Source organism: Otolemur garnettii, unplaced genomic scaffold (genome assembly GCF_000181295.1).
Source record: "Otolemur garnettii isolate 467f Iridium unplaced genomic scaffold, OtoGar3 scaffold00209, whole genome shotgun sequence".
Classification (NCBI taxonomy): Eukaryota; Metazoa; Chordata; class Mammalia; order Primates; family Galagidae; genus Otolemur; species Otolemur garnettii.
This window is the reverse complement of record NW_003852604.1, coordinates 1,386,762-1,406,491: the sequence shown is the minus strand read 5'-3', so window position 1 is coordinate 1,406,491 and position 19,730 is coordinate 1,386,762. Positions and strand designations below refer to the sequence as shown.

The following is a 19,730-nucleotide window of genomic DNA, read 5'->3' as shown; positions in this document are numbered from 1 at the left end:
ATTGAACGGTAACTATGTACATTAATGCACTTCTAGGGTACAGTGTGGGGTTTTCACATGCAATCTGAAATACTTCCATCAACTAGTCAACACAGCCTTCATGTCATTTTCTCAGTTATTGCTTTAAAACATTCACATTCTACTCTTAGAAAGATTCACCTGCTAACTTTTTCTATAAAGGGCTGGTTAGTAAATATGTTAGGCTTTATGGACAATAAAGCCTGTGTAGCAACTACTCACCTCTGCATAAAGTCACTGTAGACATTCAGTAAGTGAATGATCATGGCCAGATTTGGTCCATGGACCCTGGTTTTTCAATGTGTGCTCTATATTCTCATTTGCTTCTTATTTTTTTGCCTGACAATAACTGATAGAAGAAATAATACTGCATGATTTAGAAGACCATAGAGATATCTAAATAGATAGCAGAGAAAATTTCTTTAGATTTTTAGTCTAGTACCTATTTTTAAATACTCTCTCTTTCTGATTTTAGACTCACATCTAAGTAGGTAATCATTAAAATTGTATTTCCTAGTATTTTATGTGAGTTTAACATTTATTTTAGTTTGGATTTATTAGTATTATTTTTTCCCCTCTGTAGTGAGATCCAGGAGGCAAAGAAATCACCACCACCTTCTAAAACTTCAGCAGCTACACAGTTGGATGAGCTCATGGCCCACCTGAATGAAATGCAGGCCAAGGTGGGTAAAGCCCAGATGATGGAGCCCCAGGGTCTATGAGGGTGCTGCTTTTTCTTTCTGGAACTTAGCTCTGTATTTCTTCACTTAGGAATTCTCCTAAGTTGTCATTCATTTTCTTCAACTAAATGTAATTCAATGAATTAACTCACCTTTGGGTCACATATTTTTTAGACACAATAGATAATATGGTACAGTAGGCTTGATCTGAAGGAGCCTGGATTATGCTTGGAAACATGAGGTATAAGCCTCTGTAACATTTATAAAATAAAATCCAGGTGGTTTGTGGAGCAAACATTAGGTGACCGAGATTTTACTAGGGACATGGGGATAGGACTTGGGATGGACTCTGAAGAATGGGAGGGGTTTAGACACAAAGAGATGAGATGAGAGGTCAGTTCAGTGGAATGAATCTTGAGGGCAAAGGTATCTAATGCTTGGTGATTTGGAAGGGCCATTGCAGAGACCTGACTGAGCAGGACAGAGAGAACAGTGGGCAAGCTGAGACAGAAAACGGGAGATCATAGTGTGGCTCTGCCAGAAGAAGGTTTAGGAGTCCCAAACCCATACTGAGATAAAATCTGCTTTTTTGTTCTAGCCTTTAAAGTACATCAAGGGTGGTGAGCTCACACGGCTTGGCAGAAAATAGAAATCAGATAAGTGGGCTTAAGGATTTATTAAGAAAAATATAATTTAGAATCATTAAGGCAGGAAATTCAACCATTCTGAATGTTGTAGGGTTTGACATACACTCATAAAGTGGCTATGAAATAATTTTAAGGCAGTATATAAAAATATGTGTGACTGGAGAGGACAGGGACTTATCTTGGTGGCCCACCTTGAGACTTGATATTAAGCACAGTGCCTGTTACATAGTGAGTAGCACACATTTATAGAGGAACAAATGAATAGACATTACAGACAAGTTTTCTTTAATGGCTAAAGTCCTTTGATGGGCTAATGTCTATTATAAATCTGGGTAGACTGGCTCATTGTGCTATATATCTGAAAATACTACAGTAAGTTTACCTTAGGAGATTTGACGGTGTTGTGTTTTCTAATAGATTTGAAATGTATCTTGTTTATTTAAATTTTTAATTTAAAACACCTGTTTATTTTTTTTTTGAATAAGCCATACATTGATCTTGTACAAAAACAGAAAGTACAAAAAAAAAAAAAAAAGAGTTTACACTGAACCGTTTCCCTGTCAGCTCTGTGCCTGAGACATCCAGTGCTTCCCCCTGGAGATAGAATTTCCTGTTTCTTACATATCAGTTCAGAAGAATTCTTATAAATGTACAAGAAAAGAGTGAGAGATGTGTATATAAGTACAGATTTATTGTTGTCTTTTTACTTAGTTGTTTTCATACTTAAGTTGTTAGTCACCCTTAACAGGCCTCTGAGACAGCCTTTTGAACAGTATCCTCTTGAACATTAACAAACATTATAATAAAGGAGGAAGGAAATCCATCAGATAATCAAGGTTTTTGGAAGGGAAATGAACATTTTGATTGATGATATAATGTGACGTTATTACAGGCAGAAAATAGGATGAGTAGAGGCCTGAAGGCAGAGAGTAACAGATTATTCTCAGGAGACTGTACAGAGCCAGGCTGGCCTTGAATAACAGAGGCCTTTTACTGTGTAATAAAAGATGAGATAGGAAAGGCAAGGTGCAGACAGTGGATAGGCAGCTTTGAATTTGTCTGATGACTGCACATTTGATGTGGAGGCAGTGGAGAGCTATGGTAGTTTTCTCATCAGAGAGGTATTAGATAAAGTGTAGCAGGACCCTGGGTGGAAGGGAGTAGAAAGAGCCAGAGTCAGGACATGAAGTGATGAAGTATAGGTTAAGCATCTTCTTTTGTAATCTGAGCATCTTTCTTTGAAGGGATTATAATAATTAGAGTTTTGGTTAAATAAATCCAGGCCATCCACAAGTCTTATCTGACCACTTCTCACCACCTTCTCTCCTAACACTGCCACAAGGGCCCTCTGTCATCTTTGCCTCTGTCTCCTTCATCTTCTCCTGCCGTGCTCAATCTCACTCCCTCTGCTCTAGCCCCACTGATCTCTTTAATTTTTCTTCTAATGTGCCAGACTGTGTTCTTCCGCAGGGCCTTTTCTCCCTCTGGATTGCTTTTCCCATAAATGTCGACATTTCTGGGTCCCTAAGTCTGACACTCAAATATCTGCTCAAATGTTACTTCCTCAGAGGGTCTTCTCTGGTCACCCACATTAAATCAACTCTTCCTCACTATCTTGCCCTCTGTCACTTGTGTCTCCATATATAACTTATAATTTATCTCTCTCTGACATCACATCCTGTATTTATGTGTTTAATCATTTGTTGTCTATCACCGGTGGAAGACACATTCGGTAAGGGCTGACAAGGGGTCGTATCATACATCGCTTTATCCCAAGAGTCTGGAACAGCGATTAGCACAAACTAGGTGCTCAACAAATATTGTGGAATAAATTAATCAAAGCAGACGTGACTAATTGTTGACCTGGGGTCATCGCAAGAGCTGGAAACGGTATCATCTTCATGCATTGAGATTTTACAGTAATAAAAGATTTACAAATGGAAGAATATGAGTCAGACTTTATTTGACCCGAGGAGCATAGAATGAAAGGGAGGTGAAAGCATTTTTATTGGCAGTAAAATGTTGGATTCCTCCAGTGTTTTTGAGGAAGGTCAGGAAAAAGCTGAGAGACCAGTCAGTAGAGGTGAGCTTATAGGGTCATGTAAAGATGCTAATGAGGATAGAAGTACATCAGGCTGATTCTTTTCATGGTTCTTTCCTTGTACCAGGTTGTGGTGAAAGCTGATGCTGGCAAGAAGCACTTACCAGACAAGCAGGATCACAAGGCTTCCCTGGACTCCATGCTAGGGGGGTTGGAACAGGAATTACAGGACCTTGGCATTGACACAGTGCCCAAGGGCCATTGTGCTTCCTGCCAGAAACCAATTGCTGGGAAGGTAGGACAGGTCAAGGTTTTTGTCCTATAACCATCTGTGTCTGCATGGATATTTGTGTCTGTCCTTCAAGGATCTCTCTTTCTCACATTCTAAAACATTTTAGAAATTGTTAATAATTACTGATCACTTAACAGTGCTCTGGCCCCTGAGCTAAGTGCTTTCTGAATATCCTCTCATTTAATGGTCATGTTAGCCTTCCAGGGCTTATTCTTCCGTTTGTAAAGAAAGGAAACTGAGGACTCAGAGACATAAACCCACAGCCCTAGGATCCAGTGGAAGTGGATACCATACGACTGCCCCCTAGTTTGAGCTCTTAACAACTTTTCTGTATTGCCGTTATTGAGGAGATTTTTCTCACTGCTTCCTCTGTTCAAACATACCTTGTCTAAATTTATTGACTACAATTTTCAGCTGAACTCAGCTCCAAATAATAGCTACAAACTCTGCAGAGCAGGAGTTCAGACTGGAGGAATTACAGCTGTCATCTCTTCCCGGGGCCCCTTCCTTGACAAGGCTGTGCTTATCTCTTGTCTCTGCCCTTGTGCCTGTGTTGTTTACCGTCCCTGGAGCAGTGAAGTGGCAGCAAATATTTACCAGCTCTGATTTGAGTGACCAGTTGAGAAAGTGGGCATCCTTTCACTATCCATCACGCACAGCCAACAGACTGCCTTAGACAGACGCTAGGTCTAGGCCTCAGTCTGTGTAACTCTGGGAGGTGTTGCATACATGGCACGTGGTATAAAGAGTGCCCTCTAGAGTTGTGCAGCCTGTAGGTCCTAGAGCTACACTCTAGTGGGCTCCCTGATTGGGTTTCATTTCACTCCCCAGGTGATCCATGCTCTAGGGCAATCGTGGCATCCAGAGCACTTCGTCTGTACTCACTGCAAAAAAGAGATTGGATCTACTCCATTCTTTGAGCGGAGTGGCTTGGCCTACTGCCCCAAGGACTACCACGATCTTTTCTCTCCACGGTGCGCTTACTGTGCCGCTCCCATACTGGATGTAAGTACAACCTCCCTTTACTTCCCAGCCTGTGCCCACCTCCCTCACCACACACACACCAAGCTTTCCTGTAGCTTTTAGAACCAAGGTCATGTTTTACAACTCTGCAGTATTCTAATGTCTCTTTGTGTTCCTTTTCCAGAAAGTGCTGACGGCAATGAACCAGACCTGGCACCCAGAGCACTTCTTCTGCTCTCACTGTGGAGAGGTCTTTGGCACAGAAGGTACAGCCTGACCAGGGAGGCTGAATTCCATACTTCAGGGGAAGTTAGGAGAAGACTGGCAGTGCCTTTCCTGGTAGCGTTTGGCCTTTGGGCCACGGGAATCCTGGTTCCTGCTACTGCCATCCAAATGCCTGTTTCAGTACTGGGCACCATACCTCCTTACCTTTCTCCCACATTTATAACTTTTATTTAAATTGATTTTTAATCAAACAAATATAAATGCATAGTTTAAAAATTCAAATATTGCTCCAAAGGTAATGTTAAGAAAGAAAAGTAGCCTGCTCTTCCCTTTCCCATTCCCAAATCCATCTCTCTTCTCCAAAATCTTTTGGCTCTTTCTACTTTTATGTACTTGTGTGTTTTAAATAATAACTTATCCTTTATAGATTATTTAGCTTTTCCAGTTTTAACCCTCATACATTGACTTCCCATTGGGGAAGATGAGATTTAGGAATGCTATTATTACCTCGCTCACCCTGCCATCTCCCTCCCATTTTCCCAATATGTTAATTATGTTATTTAAACAGGTTAGATCTGCATTCAGTATGCACATTCTGACAGTCATGCAAATATTGCTCGTAAGTAAGCCGTGTCGCAAACTATGATTATTGTAGAGCATGGATTTTGAGGGTCAGACTGCCAAACTCAAATCCGGGCTGTGGTATTTATTAGCTGTATGGGGCAGTTCAAGCCATTTAACCTCTCCATATCTCAATTTCCTCATTGGTAAAATGGGTTTAGTAATACTGCCTACTTTATAGGGTTGTTACGAGGATTTAGTGGCAATAACAGGGCCTGGCACACAGAGTATAGTAATGATTCATATTATTATTATGGTGTCCTTCTTATATAAATCTGTTTTTTTCCCTAGAGTTAATATTTGGATACATTGTTCGTTAACTTAATTTCCATTGTACTTATCACAAATTTATCTGACAGAACCGTGAAAACTACATCTGGTAATAAGTCATTTATATTTTTTTCTTGGAGACTTCCCTCCAAGAGACTTCTATCCTGTTTCAACCTGAAATGGCTTCTTCCTGCTAAGTAGCATTATTCTGTTTCATTATCCTAGAATTATCCCAGAGTTGTTCCTGGGAATTCCCTTTACTACTGTCCTCCTGAGATCCTCTATATCTAGGATCCCATGTCTTTTTCTCTCTTTCTCTCTTTTTTTTTTTGAGACAGTCTCACTATGTTGCCCTTGGTAGAGTGCTGTGGCATCATAGCTCACAGAAACCTCAAACTCTTGGGCTTAAGCAATTCTCTTTCCTCAGCCTTCCAAGTAGCTGGGACTACAGGCACCTGCCACAATGCCCAGCTATTTTTTGGTTGTAGTTGTCATTATCAGGCCCAGGCTGGGTTTGAACCCACCACTCCGGTGTATGTGGCTGGTGCCCTAGCCACTGAGCTACAGGTGCTGAGCAAATCCATGTCTTTTAATGCTCCACCTTTATTTTGGTGGAGCTCATTCTCTAGGAGCTTCCTGAGAAGAGATGAGTAAAGATAATATTTTGAGAACTTGAATATCTGAAAATCGTTTTATTCTGTTATAGCCCTTAAGTTGCCTGAGTATATAATTCTAGGTAGAAACTATTTTCCCTCATAATTCTGAAGATATTGCTTTACTGCCATCTAGTTTTTCATGATTGAGATGTTTTCATTAAGATTTGATTCTTATTCCTAATCCATTTTATGTGATTGGTTTTTTCCTCTCTGCAAGTTACTTTTTTCTGTTTTCTGAATTAATCTTGATTGTTTTTGACTTCTTTTTATGTTTGTTTCAAACAAATATGATTTATACATGGAATCAGAAAGCTTCTTTATTTTGTCTTTTCCTCTCCTTTTAGAATTAACTCAGCAGGGAAGGTTTTCTCCTCTCTTCTAAATAAAAACTTGGGCAGTCCCATGTCTTTTCTGGTTGCTCTTAATAGATAGTTCTAAATATAAAATCAATTTAGGACAAAACACAAACACTAAGTCCTTAGGTAATTCAGTCTGTATAACAGCTAATGCTTCCAACTTTTAAAAAGTGACAGCCACTTCATTTTCTGATGGGGTCTTCAAGGTACAAGACAGGCCAGAAGTGTGGCTTCAAAGTTCAGGCAGCCAGGCCGGTGACCACACTCATCACTATTGCTGATCTTGACATTGGCCCCTCTAGGGTTGAAATACTGAGGAGATAGGAGATGAGAATGGAACAAGGAAAGTTCTGACTTGTCTGGGATTGTTGCTAGGTTGGCCTTATATTCTCTGGGGCTGGCTAACCTTTAACTCTGACTTTTTCTCCTTGGATACTTTTGTGGATTAAGTAAAGGTCCAACATTGAGCTCCTGGTTTCCCTTTACGTGTCCTGGCTAGCTATTCTCCCTTTGGCACTTTCCTTGGAGGATCCTTTTCCCAGAGATTTTGTGTGTATGTGTGTGTAGTTTGTATTATCCTCTCCTTGTGACCCCTTGGAAATATTTAAAATGGTTCCATATCATCTCTTACACTAAAATTTTCATAGAAGGACCACCAGAAACTTGTACTTTTCTCTAGAAGTCAGTGTTAATTTTCAGCTGCCTCCCTTATTTTTCTGCCATTGACACCTTCAGCCAGACTCTCACCTGTGGACTTTTTTCAGGGCTGAGTCAGATACCATCAACTATATCCCACTAATGGCAAAGCACAAGTGTCCAGCTCTCTTGAGTGGACTCTCTGAGTGGACCCACTGGAACCCCTCTATTGACTGACATGGTTATTGTGAACCATTTCTCATCCCTCTTGGTGATGGTGGGACTCTTATTGCATGGTTTTCTCCAAAGGATACCTCTCTCAATTTTCCTTTTTATATCCTCATTGTGAATGAAGAATTCAAGAATTGTGTAAACAGTTGTAGGCTCTCTGTTTTGATGGATGTCTTGAAGCTCAATTCGGAACTTGGTGTTTATGACATCTTAGTTAGTACCTTACATATTTTTACTTTGGTCTTTGTCAGATGTTGCTGATCATTGGTTGTCTGTTCCTATTTAAGAACAAAACACTATTGATTAGAAGCTTTCTAAAAGTTCCACACAGAACTTTTTGACTAGTGGACTCAACTGTAAAACACTCAGAACAGTAGCAGGTGCTTACTGTCCATAGATGATTATGATGTGAGAGTCGTGTGGGATCCGTAAGAAAGGCACTCTGGACTTTTTGGGGGGACCCCTGAATATTACTGTCAGAGGTTTTTTCTCAAGTCAATGATACCAAAGAGATTCTCTGCTAGCATTCTGAGATTTAAATAAAAAAGAAAGGAATGGGGAATAGAGTTTTCACCATTCAGTATATCACTTTTATTTAATTCTCATTTTTCGGTAGACATCTTGATTCCATTCTTTATGGTGTCCAGTATCCCTGATCACCAAGACTCCTTGGCTCAGTATTTCACTGCACCTTATGGTAGAGTGGGGCATCTGACTTTCCAATGGATTTTTAGACTTTCAGGCAGCTTTTAAAAGGACCTCATCCATCCAACTCCCGAACCCGTGCAATGTTGTGGCATTCTGGATGGCTTGATTCTTATTGATCTCTTATCTGTGGAGATGTAGGTTCCAGTTTTCTTGTTTATTTCAAGCCACTTGACACTCTTATAACCTACTTTAAAATCCTAAAAAATTTATTGATTTCTCCTCTGGTGGCGTCTCCTTTGCTTTTATCTTTTCCCTTATGGCTCTTTATAATTTATATAATTCCTTAACTGTCATGTTAGTGATGTTCAGGAGAGAATGAAGAAAATTTCATGTGTTCAGGCCCTTCACCAATATGAAGACTTTCCTAGATATCAGGCACATTCTTGTGTGTGCTGCTAATAATCATCCATTGAATCCCCACCACACCTTGTAGGAGCAATTTTATTCCACATTATACCCAGTAATAGATGAAAACACTGAGCCTCAGGCAGGTAGAGTGATTTTTCTTAAAGTCACACAACTACAAAGTTGAAAAGTAATAAGAGTAAATTTTAATTCAGGTATTATTTCTACAAGGTTCATGTGTTTTCCTAAAACACCACAACTGTCCCTTGACGGAGACTCAGTTTCTCTTCTGCTGTTGAAAGAGCAACTTCTTCTCTGTTTCTTTGTACTAACATGATCTGCTTTATTTGACCACAGACCCAGGTACAGTCACACCATTATCATACACTAGCAAAGCGCTTTGTGGTAATTTGCTTAGTCACTGGAGCTTGCACAATACCTTTTCACAAAGCATTAGGCATTTTATTCTAGATCACTTAGGTTCAGGAGCATTTTTCATTGACACTCAATCTAAATCATATTAAAGTGTGTCATAGTAAATTTATATTGTACTAGTAGCCATAGAAGTCTGAGAATTCATTTGGGTAGAACAGTAAGCAGGTGCATTAAGGGAGATTATGATCTGGGAGTTGTCTGGGAGCTGAACAGTTGGATACCAGCACATTTCAAGCAGAGACACAAGTTAGATATAAAAGACAAGTAACCAATTAGTAGGATGACTAAAAAGCATTGTTCTTGACTTGGCTCCTTCTAAGATAGGGTGGTTAACTTCTCCCTGAGAAGACCCCTAAGTTAAGTGAAGGCCTAAGCTATCTGGGTATTTCAGGGAAGTAATACCTACTTGCCTATATAAGCAAGCTGGTCAAGATCATTTATAAATTTATATAAATATGAAACTACACTTAAGACACATTTATAAATGGAGACATCTGACAGATATTAATCAGAGTTTATTAATCGGAAGCTCCTCTTTGGTTGTATTTCCATTTTTATCTCTGGCTTTCTGTAAATGGGTCTCCTACCATATGGTCAGTGTATTAATTAGGTGGCATCCTGCCTTACCCCAAGTCACATAATCACGCACAGTTTCTATAATGACAGTTTAACCACCGAGCCTCCTGGGAAATTAAATTCACCTGCATTTTTTTCTTCGGTTCAGAGATCTCCTCTTTAAAGTTCAAGTTTTTAAGCACGCCTGGTCCTATCATCCTCCTGCAGGGATGGAGTCCTCAATGCCTACCTGTGTTTCTTTTTAATTGTTCATTATTCAAGCCATGCAGGTACTCCCTAATTTCCCCTGTGGCTAAGAGCCTCACTGGAATATAAACACCCTCCCTCTCACCATGGCACTTTTAATTGTTAGTGTTTCTTGTTCATCCTCCAGAGGTAATTGGCCCCAGAGAGAGCCTCCAGAAAGTAAGTGCTGAAACTTTCCTAATTTATTGGATTACTGAACGCAGGGCTGTCACAGCAAGTTTGGCTGATTGCTTTTGATTCCTCTCCTGAGACTCACCTAAGTTGAAACATAGGCTGTTACTTCCCTACTGTCCTACTCTTGAGACCATCTGCCCTGAAAATGCCTACAGGAGGGTCATTGCTAGGTTAGCTGGCATGTCTTATAGTTTTATGGAGTACTACCTACTTATAGGCAAGCTCAGTTTTATGTCACTTGCTTTATGCAGCACCAGAATAACCTGGGAGCTTGTTAGAAATGCACAGTCCTGGGCCTCATCCAGATCTACTGAATCAAAAACTCTGAGGATGGGAGACCCTGTAATCTGCATTTTATTAAGTTCCCAGGTTAGTGATGCACACTGAAGTTTGAGCAATACTTTGCCGCACAAAAGCAAGAAAGATGGTTGTAGGTGTTTGTTTTGTTTAAATAATAGGACTTCTTGTCTTCAATTTCCTTTGAACAAATGCTAGAAATCCTTTGATAAAGTCAAAAAAAGTAAAGTCAGCTCTGTGTCCCAGGATTTTAGAGGAAGAATGAAGAACAGCATATAAAATTACTATTTTTGATTCTTAGATCTGTAGAATTCTACTCCATTGTCTGCTTTTCAAGAAAAGCGTGGTTGAACAAAGCAAGGCATGTCAAAAAGTAGCCAGAGTTAATGGAAAAACTGCAGCCACCTGGTTTGGGTCCCAACCCCTGTCTGCTCCTGTTGCCATGTTGTGATCCAGCTGCTCCTATCAAAGCAGTTTTCTAGAAACAGTGTTTCCTGGGTAAGCTGCTTCACAGTCCACTGTACCTGCTCTGTTTACATGCCGCTTCAGTGGGGTGCAGGCTGAGCTCTCACATGTACAGAACTATTGGGTTGTGATCCTTGGGCTCAGCTGATACTATCGGTTCCCACCAAGAGGTCAAGGTTGGGATGCATTTAATTAGGGGTCTGACATTGAAGTTAATCTTCAATGTTAGGCCTAATCTCAGTTATCTAGTTAGTTAATTGTGTTCAATTAACTAACTTCAATGTTAGGCCTAATCTCAATTAACTAGTTAGTTAATTGTGACTTTGCAGAGCTTCTCTTTCTCATTTGTAAAATGAGGCTATCACCTACTTCTGAGGGTTGCTCTGAAGAATCTAATTTTAATGTAGCTGTATAGGTAGGGCCCTCAGAGGAAACCAATGAAAAACAGATGGTCTACAAATGGAGTTGCCAATAATACCTTCTTCTCTTGGGGTGCCTCTCCAACTTAATATGAGGAAGAGTTTCTTACAGAAAGGTTGTTTGTTCATACATAGTCTAGTCAATGCTGAAGTGAGATTCTAATCCCAATATACTTTTGGAGCTGCTGTCCAATTCTGCTATTGTAATAGTATTCCCAGGTTGGCTTGTTCAATACATATTTATTGAGCAACTACTATACAATATATCAGGTACTTTTCCAGGCACTAAAGATATAGCAACAAAAAAGGCACTTCCTGTTCTCATAGTGAATACATTCTAATGAGAGAGACAGATAATCAAACAGCCACATATCAACTTACTGTGTATATTAAGAGAGAATGATGAGGAACTATTGATATTTAAAATAGGGTGGTTAACTCAGTTCTCCTAAGCAGACCCCTGAATTAAGTGAAGGGCTAAGCTATCTGGGTATTTCAGGAACGTGAGTTTCAAAGCAGAGGGAACACATAATTTGAATAAGTGTTTGATTATTAGTTTACAAGGCCTGATGATTAAGTTTGTGAACTTGCCACCGTGCATTTAATGTTTATAACCTTGGTATGTCAGTGTCTTGCAGCTGTGTTCATGTTGACGTGTGGCAGTGTCTTTCTGAGTGGCATTCATCATTGTGTTGTGTGATTTTATGAACCGTTGCAAGAATATAAGAGCTCGTATGCAAGCAATAAATGCACTAAATTTCTTGTTAAACTTGGTAAGAATGGAAGTGAAATCAGGGAAGTGTTAGTCCAAATTTATGGGAGATAATGCCAGGAAGAAAACAGCAGTATAAAAATGGGTTAAACATTTTTCTAAAGCGAGATAAAGTGGCACTGATGAAGAGAGGTCAGGGCAGACAGTAATGAGCAGAACTGAATAAAATATTGCAAAAATCCATAGAACTGTGTATCAAAGTCATTGACCAAGCATGAGAAGCATAGCAAACCAAGTAAACATTGATAGAGAAACAGGAAAATCTTGGCCTGAGAAAGGCGTGTGCAAAAATGGTCCCAAAGGAGCTCACTGATGAACAAAAGCAAAGGAGAGTTGAAGTTTGTCAAGACCTTTTGGAGAGGCAAGATGACGTTTTGGGTTCTGTTACCACTGGTGATGAAATATGGGTGTACCAATACAACCCTGAAACAAAGTGTCAAAGTGCACAATGGAAGTCAGACAATTCTCCACAGCCAAAAATGTTTTGTCAATCCAAATCAAGAGTCAAAACTATGTTGCTCACCATTTTTGATGTCAGAGGGATTGTTCATTGTGAATTTGTACCAGCTGAATAGTTCACTAAGGTTACTATTTGGAGGTGCTGAAAAGGCTACACGAAAAAGTTAGATGAAAATGTCCTGAACTTTTTGCCAATAACTCGTGGCTCTTACATCACAACACTGCACCAGCTCACACAACCCTGTCTATGGAGGAGTTTTTGGACAGTAAACAAATAACTGTATAGGAACATTCTCCCTACTCCCCTTCATGGGCCCCCAATGACTTTTTTCTTTATCCAAAGATAAAGGATATATTGAAAGGAAGACATTTTGGTGGCATTCAGGACATCAAGGGTAGTTATGACTACATCTCTGGTGGCTATTCCAAAAAAAATTCCAAAATTGCTTTGAAGGTTGGACTAGGCACTGATGTGTCCAACCATAGCTTCCTAAAAGGAGGACTTCAAAGGTGAGCATAGTGATATTCAGCCATGAGGTGTGTAGCACTTTTTCTAGGATAGTTTTCAAATTTTTCAGATCTCATGTTTTTCTTTTTTTTAATGTGAAGAAAATAAAAGACTTGGCAGAAAATTCCATTTGTTGCTTATTGCCCTTCTAACTTAAAGGAATATTTCAAATTTTCCTTACCAAGTGTTTTCCTATATTTATTCATATTTAGGCATACATAAGTTGTTATGTACTTTATTTTTCTTTTTTAAGCATTTCTCCATATTGTTTTATAGTTTTATAATTTTAGCAATATCAGTTATTCTTTTAGGGTTTCATGATAAGAAATTATAAAAGATAAAATGCTGTATGTCTGAAGATGTTCATTTAGACATTATTTATAGTTCCAAATATTGCAAACAAGTAAATATGGTAATACTAGCATAGCATGTAGATTACTTCTGGTGTTTTAGTAGTGCTACAAGGAATATCTTTAAACAGAATGTTTTCTTCTTTTGTATTATTTGTATGGATTAATTTCCAGGATTGAGATGTCTGTATGTTTTCATTATTCCTTGATATACATTATTAAATGACTTTCCAAAAGGATAATAACTGTTAACTTTATTACCAGGAATATATGAAAATATGGATCATGCCATATATTTTCTAGCATTGGGTATATTTATTTAACATTCTTTTTATCACTTAGCTAAAATTAGAAATTAAACTACTGATTAGCAAATGTTAGAACTTCATTGTTTCCTTTTGAGTTTCATGGCTTACTCTTGATATCCAATGTATTACAATTAAAAGTATTTCTCAAGGGCAGCACCTGTGGCTCACAGTGTAGGGTGCTGGCCCCGTATACTGGAGGTAGCAGGTTCAAACCCGGTCCCAGCCAAAACTGCAAAAAATAAAAAAAAAATTAAAAAAAAATAAGTTCAATGTTTCCCCAAACTTATTTCTCTATTAACCCCCATCCATACACTTATATTTTTTTCTGGCTGGAATAGTTAAAAGCAAGTTCTAGGTGGGGCTCAATAGCTCATGCCTATAATCCTAGCTCTCTGGAAGGTCAAGACAGGAGGATCATTTAAGGAGTTTGAGACAGCTGAAGCAAAAGCGTCACCCTATCTCTACAAAAACATGCATGCATCATTGCTCACTACTAAGGATTTGAAAAAAAACTACACTTCACTTAGACTTCAAGAATTAACAATTCCTTATTATCTTTCTTTCTTTTTTTTTTTGAGACAGAGTCTCAGTCACTCTAGGTGGTGTGCTGTGGCATCATAGCTCACAGCAACCTCAAACTCTTGGACTCAAGAGATCCTCTTGCCTCAGCCTCCTGAGTAGCTGCAACTACAGGCATGTGCCACAATACCCAGATAGTTTTTCTATTTGTAGTAGAGACATTGCCTGCTCTTGTTCAGCCTGGTTGGAACTCCTGAACTCAAGCAATCCACCTCCCTCAGCCTCCTAAAGTGCTAGGATTACAGGTGTGAGCCAACACACCTGGCCCTTATCATTTAAAACTCATAACTCATATTCAAATTTCTTAAATTCTGAAAAAAGAGTCATAGACTCTTGGAATTAGGGTCCACACAAGGTCTCAGCATTGCATTTGTCTGTTTTGTCTCTCAAGTTTAAAAAGTTCCATTAGGAGTTCTCTCTTCCCCACCTTTTTCGCCAGTGATTTGTTCTAGAGCTGAAACCTATATCCTATAAAATGTTCCATGTTCTTGATCTGGCTGACTGCTTGCTCATGATACTGTTTATTTTCTTTATTTCCCCCCAACTCCTGTATTTTCTATATATTATTAATTTAAACCTAGAATTTATGTTTAGTTCAGTTTTATGGGGCTTGGGACTAGGTTACAGGGGTTGGGGGCTGTGCATTTCTTATTGAATTATGTCAAAAGTTATATAATGACCGCTTGCCCACTTTGATGGATGCTAGGATTGACCACTTGTTTTATTTTAAGCAGTTCCGTCTGACCCCTCCATTTTAAGGTCTCCCATCGATGATTGTTGACTACATTCAGTGCTCTAGGTAGTAAAATGCTGAGTTTTCTATCAGTTCTTCTACATTGGTTAATTGGGATCCTATGAAAACTAACTTTCTACCATCAACTATTTGGTTATCTGTCAATACATTTTATAGATGAAGGGTGGGAAAAATGTCTGACTTTTCCCTTTATAAGAGTAATGTGTGGGTTCATTAACAAAGCCAATAAAGACTAATGAGTTTTTGGCTTTTAAGACCGTTATGAACTCATGAAGTTATACATAATTGATGCAATTTGATCAGTTGCAGTGTTTTTGTTTGTTTGTTTTTATGCTCAAATTATTTTATCTGAGGCCAGAGATAGCCCCTTCAGGTTGGTTGCAATGCATCTTTCTCACACGACTCCTGTAATCTATGCTATCTTTCTGTTTCCTTGGTACATCAAGATACATTAGGCTCAGCCTTGCCCCATACTGATCCCTTTCATCAAAAAGGTTTCTTTAATGGGGATAATTTAAAAATTAGGAATGTATCTCAAGAGTGGGAGAAAAGTATCCAATGTACTCAATTCTATTATGAAACCAATATATAATCACCTACATATATTCATATGAATTATAAAACACAGCTATAGTCTAGAAAGGAGGAGGAATACGGGAGGGAAGGGAGAAGGCGGGAGGAGAGGGGGTATTTGGTGGGACATTGCCTATTGTGCATGATGCAATGGTACATTTCAAAACTATTAAAAGTAGAGTATAAATGTCTTACAACAACAAATAAGTAAGTGAGGTGATATTGTATATCAAATATATCAAAGTATATGAGGTGATATTGTATATCAAATTAGCACATTGTACCCCATAAATGTACACAATTATGATTTAATAAATAAATAAAAACAAAGTAAAGAAATATAAAATTTAAAAAACTAGGGATGATCATTATTTGGGGATTGTCATTTCTTCTGTTTTTCAGTGAACAGAGGTTAGAATCTTTTTTTTTTTTTGAGACAAAGTCTCACTTTGTTACCCTCAGTAGAGTGCTGTGGCATCATAGCTCATAGCAACCTCAAACTCTTGGGCTGAAGAGATCCTCTTGCCTCCCAAGGAGCTAGGACTACAGGTACCCACCACAACTCCCAGCTATTTTTTAGAGAATGGGTCTCACTCTTGCTCAGGCTGGTCTTGAACTCCTGAGCTCAGGTAATCCACCTGCCTCAGCCTCCCAGAGTACTAGGATTATAGGAGTGAACCACCAAGCCTGGCCTTAGAATCTATTTTTTTAAACATAAAGATAAATCATGAGTTCATGCTAATATTTCTTACTTAATTGTATGAATAGGTTTTCTTTTTGTTGTTTAATGTTACACTTGTGTTTATTTTTAATGCCAGAAATATTGTTTTCCAAAGGCATTCACATGATTAATTGTTTGCTTTATTAGACAGTCTGGCTATAATAATTTCAAAAAGCATATAAATATTGCAAATAACCATATTACTTTTATTGTATAGAGTCAAGATGTACAACATGATAGTTTGATGTGCTTATATACAATGAAATAGTTACTGGAGGTTAAGCAAATTAACATATGGTTCCTCTCTCATGGTTACCCTTTGTGTGTGTGTGTGTGATCAGAGCGTCAAAATCTACTCTCTGAACAGATCTCTGGTATACATAAAAACAGTTTAAGATTTCTTATAGCATGTCTTGGCTTTAGAATGCATCAATTATGAATGCCTGGGGGAAATACTGTGTTTTAAAGCCTCTTGAATTAATTATTTTCTGCATTGGTTATGTCATCTATTGGATAAATAGTTAATGTGTTTCAACTTGATTACATTTTTTAGGGATTGATTTTTTTTCATTTTAATTTTTTCACTTTTTTAATTTTATACAACAATTGAAACTATGCACGTGTTTAGGAGTTCTTTGTATTAAGTATATTTTTTCTGGAATATAATTAGCAAATATTTTTCTCAGTTTGTCTTTTGGTTTTGACTTTGCTTATACTGGTTTTTCTTTTGCTGTGATATGTCATCCATATATATTGCTTATGTAGCTAAATTTATTAATTTTTAATTTTCTTTTGACATTTGAACCCTATTTATGATTGTTTTCCCCTTTCTAAAAAGGAATCCATCTATTTTTAATTCAAGTATATGATTTGAATTGTTATATTTAGATCTTACATTCATTTGGAAATTATTATTTAGTGGTATTTTATTTTAAAATGTTAGGCTCTTTCCTTCTCAAACACTGCTTTAGATACTGGGGATATAGTGGTGATAAGACCAACAATATCTAGTTTCTCTCCAAGCTGATGTTCCAGTGAGAGAAGCCGGACCATGAAGATGGTTTCAGGTAATGATGAGTGCTGTAAAGACGATTTTTAAAAATATACAGTGACAAGGAGGGACTGAAGAGATGCCTCTTTGAGAAGATGATATTTTGGCTGAGACCTGAATGACAAGAAGAGGATAGTCTGGAGCAGAAGTGCCCAGGCCAAGGGAAGACTTAGAACAAAGGCATTGAGGAGGAATAGCCCTTAACATTTACTAAATGCTTACTCTGAGCCAGATACAATCCCACCACCCTTTACCTACATTATTTCCATTCTTTCTTATAATAATCCTTTGAGGTACATATCTGTGACTGACCCATTTTGAATATGAGAACTCTGAGGTTTTGGAGAGGTTAGATGAATGGTTTTTTCTTAGCCTGCAATATAGCTTGAAGAGCTCAAACTGCAACAGTGGATCTTTGATTTTCTCTCTCCAGGCTTTCATGAGAAGGACAAGAAGCCTTATTGCCGAAAGGATTTCTTAGCCATGTTCTCACCAAAGTGTGGTGGCTGCAACCGCCCAGTGTTGGAAAACTACCTTTCAGCCATGGACACTGTCTGGCACCCAGAGTGCTTCGTGTGTGGGGTTTGTATATTCACTTGCTCTTTGGATTTAGGGAAGTCAAGTGTTCACCTCTCTGAGAGGAAGAGCTGCAACTAAAAAAAGGGTTGACAGTCCTAGATGAGGAATTGAGGTGGGTTTCCTAGTGGAGAATCAAGACACAGCCTCCGTTGTGGGCATTTGCTTGTCCATTTTGCAAGCGGGCAACCTAGCCTCCATTTGTCAGGGACCATGTGAAAATCCTGTAACTGGCAGGTAACTAGTGGGAATTTCAAGGGTACAAATTTTACTGTGCTGACATTTCACCTCTTGACATATGCATTCTTTCTCTCCCTCTTTTCTCTACTCCTAGGACTGCTTCAGCACTTTTAATACTGGCTCTTTCTTTGAATTGGATGGACGTCCTTTCTGTGAGCTCCATTACCATCGCCGCCAAGGAACCCTCTGCCATGGGTGTGGGCAGCCCATCACCGGCCGCTGCGTTAGTGCCATGGGGCACAAGTTCCATCCCGAGCACTTCGTGTGTGCCTTCTGCCTGACACAGTTGTCGAAGGGCGTCTTCAGGGAGCAGAATGACAAGACCTATTGTCAGCCCTGCTTCAATAAGCTCTTCCTGCTGTAATTTCAACCGGTCCACAGCTGTTCCTAATCCCCTATAAAATTTAAAGATAGAGAGAAAAGAGTAAACTTCCTGTTACTGACCTTCTGCTTCCTAGGCATATGGAGAAAATGAAGATGATAAACAAATAAAGGAACTCCTAGATTTTACATGACACAGTTTGTAATTTTATCTTTTAGGCTTCAAATCTGATTGCTTGTCTTTTTAATCAGGTACTTGGAGTTAGAGCCAGGTCCTGCTATCTAGTTTCTCTGCAGATGTATTTTCCACATGGGCAAGTCATTCCAACACTGGTTTTCTCAGATTTGTCCATTGTCACCTCTACTGATGACCCTGCTCAGGGCTTCTCTTTTTTGGTCCTCAATAGCTATTCCTTTTTAAAGCTTCTTCTATCTCCCTGTGGCTCACGGTCTCATAATCACTGCTGTGGAATAATGATACACTCTGCCACAGTTTGCATCTTCTTTCAATGCATTTTTCTTTTTCAAGAGGAAGTAGATTTTAAGTATAGACAACTTTGAGTTCTGACATCGCTGGTGAATAAATGACTTTTGGTCTTAATTACTCATTGTCATATTTGTTTGGGAGATAGACCTTCTGCTTCCCCTGTTACACACTAAACAGTGTGTGCACTCACATTTATGTCATACTTCCCATTTCCTTCCATGAAATAGGTGGTTTTTAAAATTTTAATCAGAAGAAATTGGCTTGGCGCCTATGGCTCAAGCGGCTAAGGCGCCAGCCACATACACTTAAGGTGGCGAGTTCGAATCCAGCCCGGACCTGCCAAACAACAATAATGGCTGCCAAAAAAAGCCCAAAAAATAGCCGGGCGTTGTGGCGGGCGCCTGTGGTCCCAGCTACTTGGGAGGCTGAAGCAGGAGACTCGCTTGAGCACAGGAGTTGGAGGTTGCTGTGAGCCGTGAAGCCATGGCACTCTACCCAGGGGGACAGCTTGAGGCTCTGTCTCAAAAAAAAAAAAAAAAAAGAAATTAAAAGAAGGGACTCCTGCTCACTAACATTTCTCTTGAGTTTGGTCCCATAATCATTCTGTTTTATTTTTTGGACTTAGGTGATCAAATCATCTTAAAAGATGGCAACACTCCTTAAAATGGTTTTTGTCACTTTGTTTACTGAAGGAGAAACTCCATCAGGTAGCTGACAAATTCATTTCTGA

The 19,730-nt window shown here is 38.9% G+C and overlaps 1 protein-coding gene across 2 annotated transcripts in view; it reads left to right on the top strand.

Moving 5' to 3' along the window:
• LPXN (leupaxin) overlaps positions 1–19,115 on the top strand; it is a 37,680-nt gene extending 18,565 nt beyond the window's left edge. The window contains exons 4-9 of one of the 2 annotated variants that reach the window (XM_003801358.2): positions 602–701; positions 3,514–3,681; positions 4,510–4,683; positions 4,826–4,907; positions 17,810–17,958; positions 18,287–19,115. In XM_003801358.2, the coding sequence (XP_003801406.1) occupies positions 602–701; positions 3,514–3,681; positions 4,510–4,683; positions 4,826–4,907; positions 17,810–17,958; positions 18,287–18,556 (943 nt within the window). In that variant the 3' untranslated portion in view covers positions 18,557–19,115. The remainder of the gene's footprint in view (positions 1–601; positions 702–3,513; positions 3,682–4,509; positions 4,684–4,825; positions 4,908–17,809; positions 17,959–18,286) is intronic. The other variant, XM_012812434.2, reaches the window with a different exon arrangement.
• Positions 19,116–19,730: the final 615 nt, after the last annotated feature.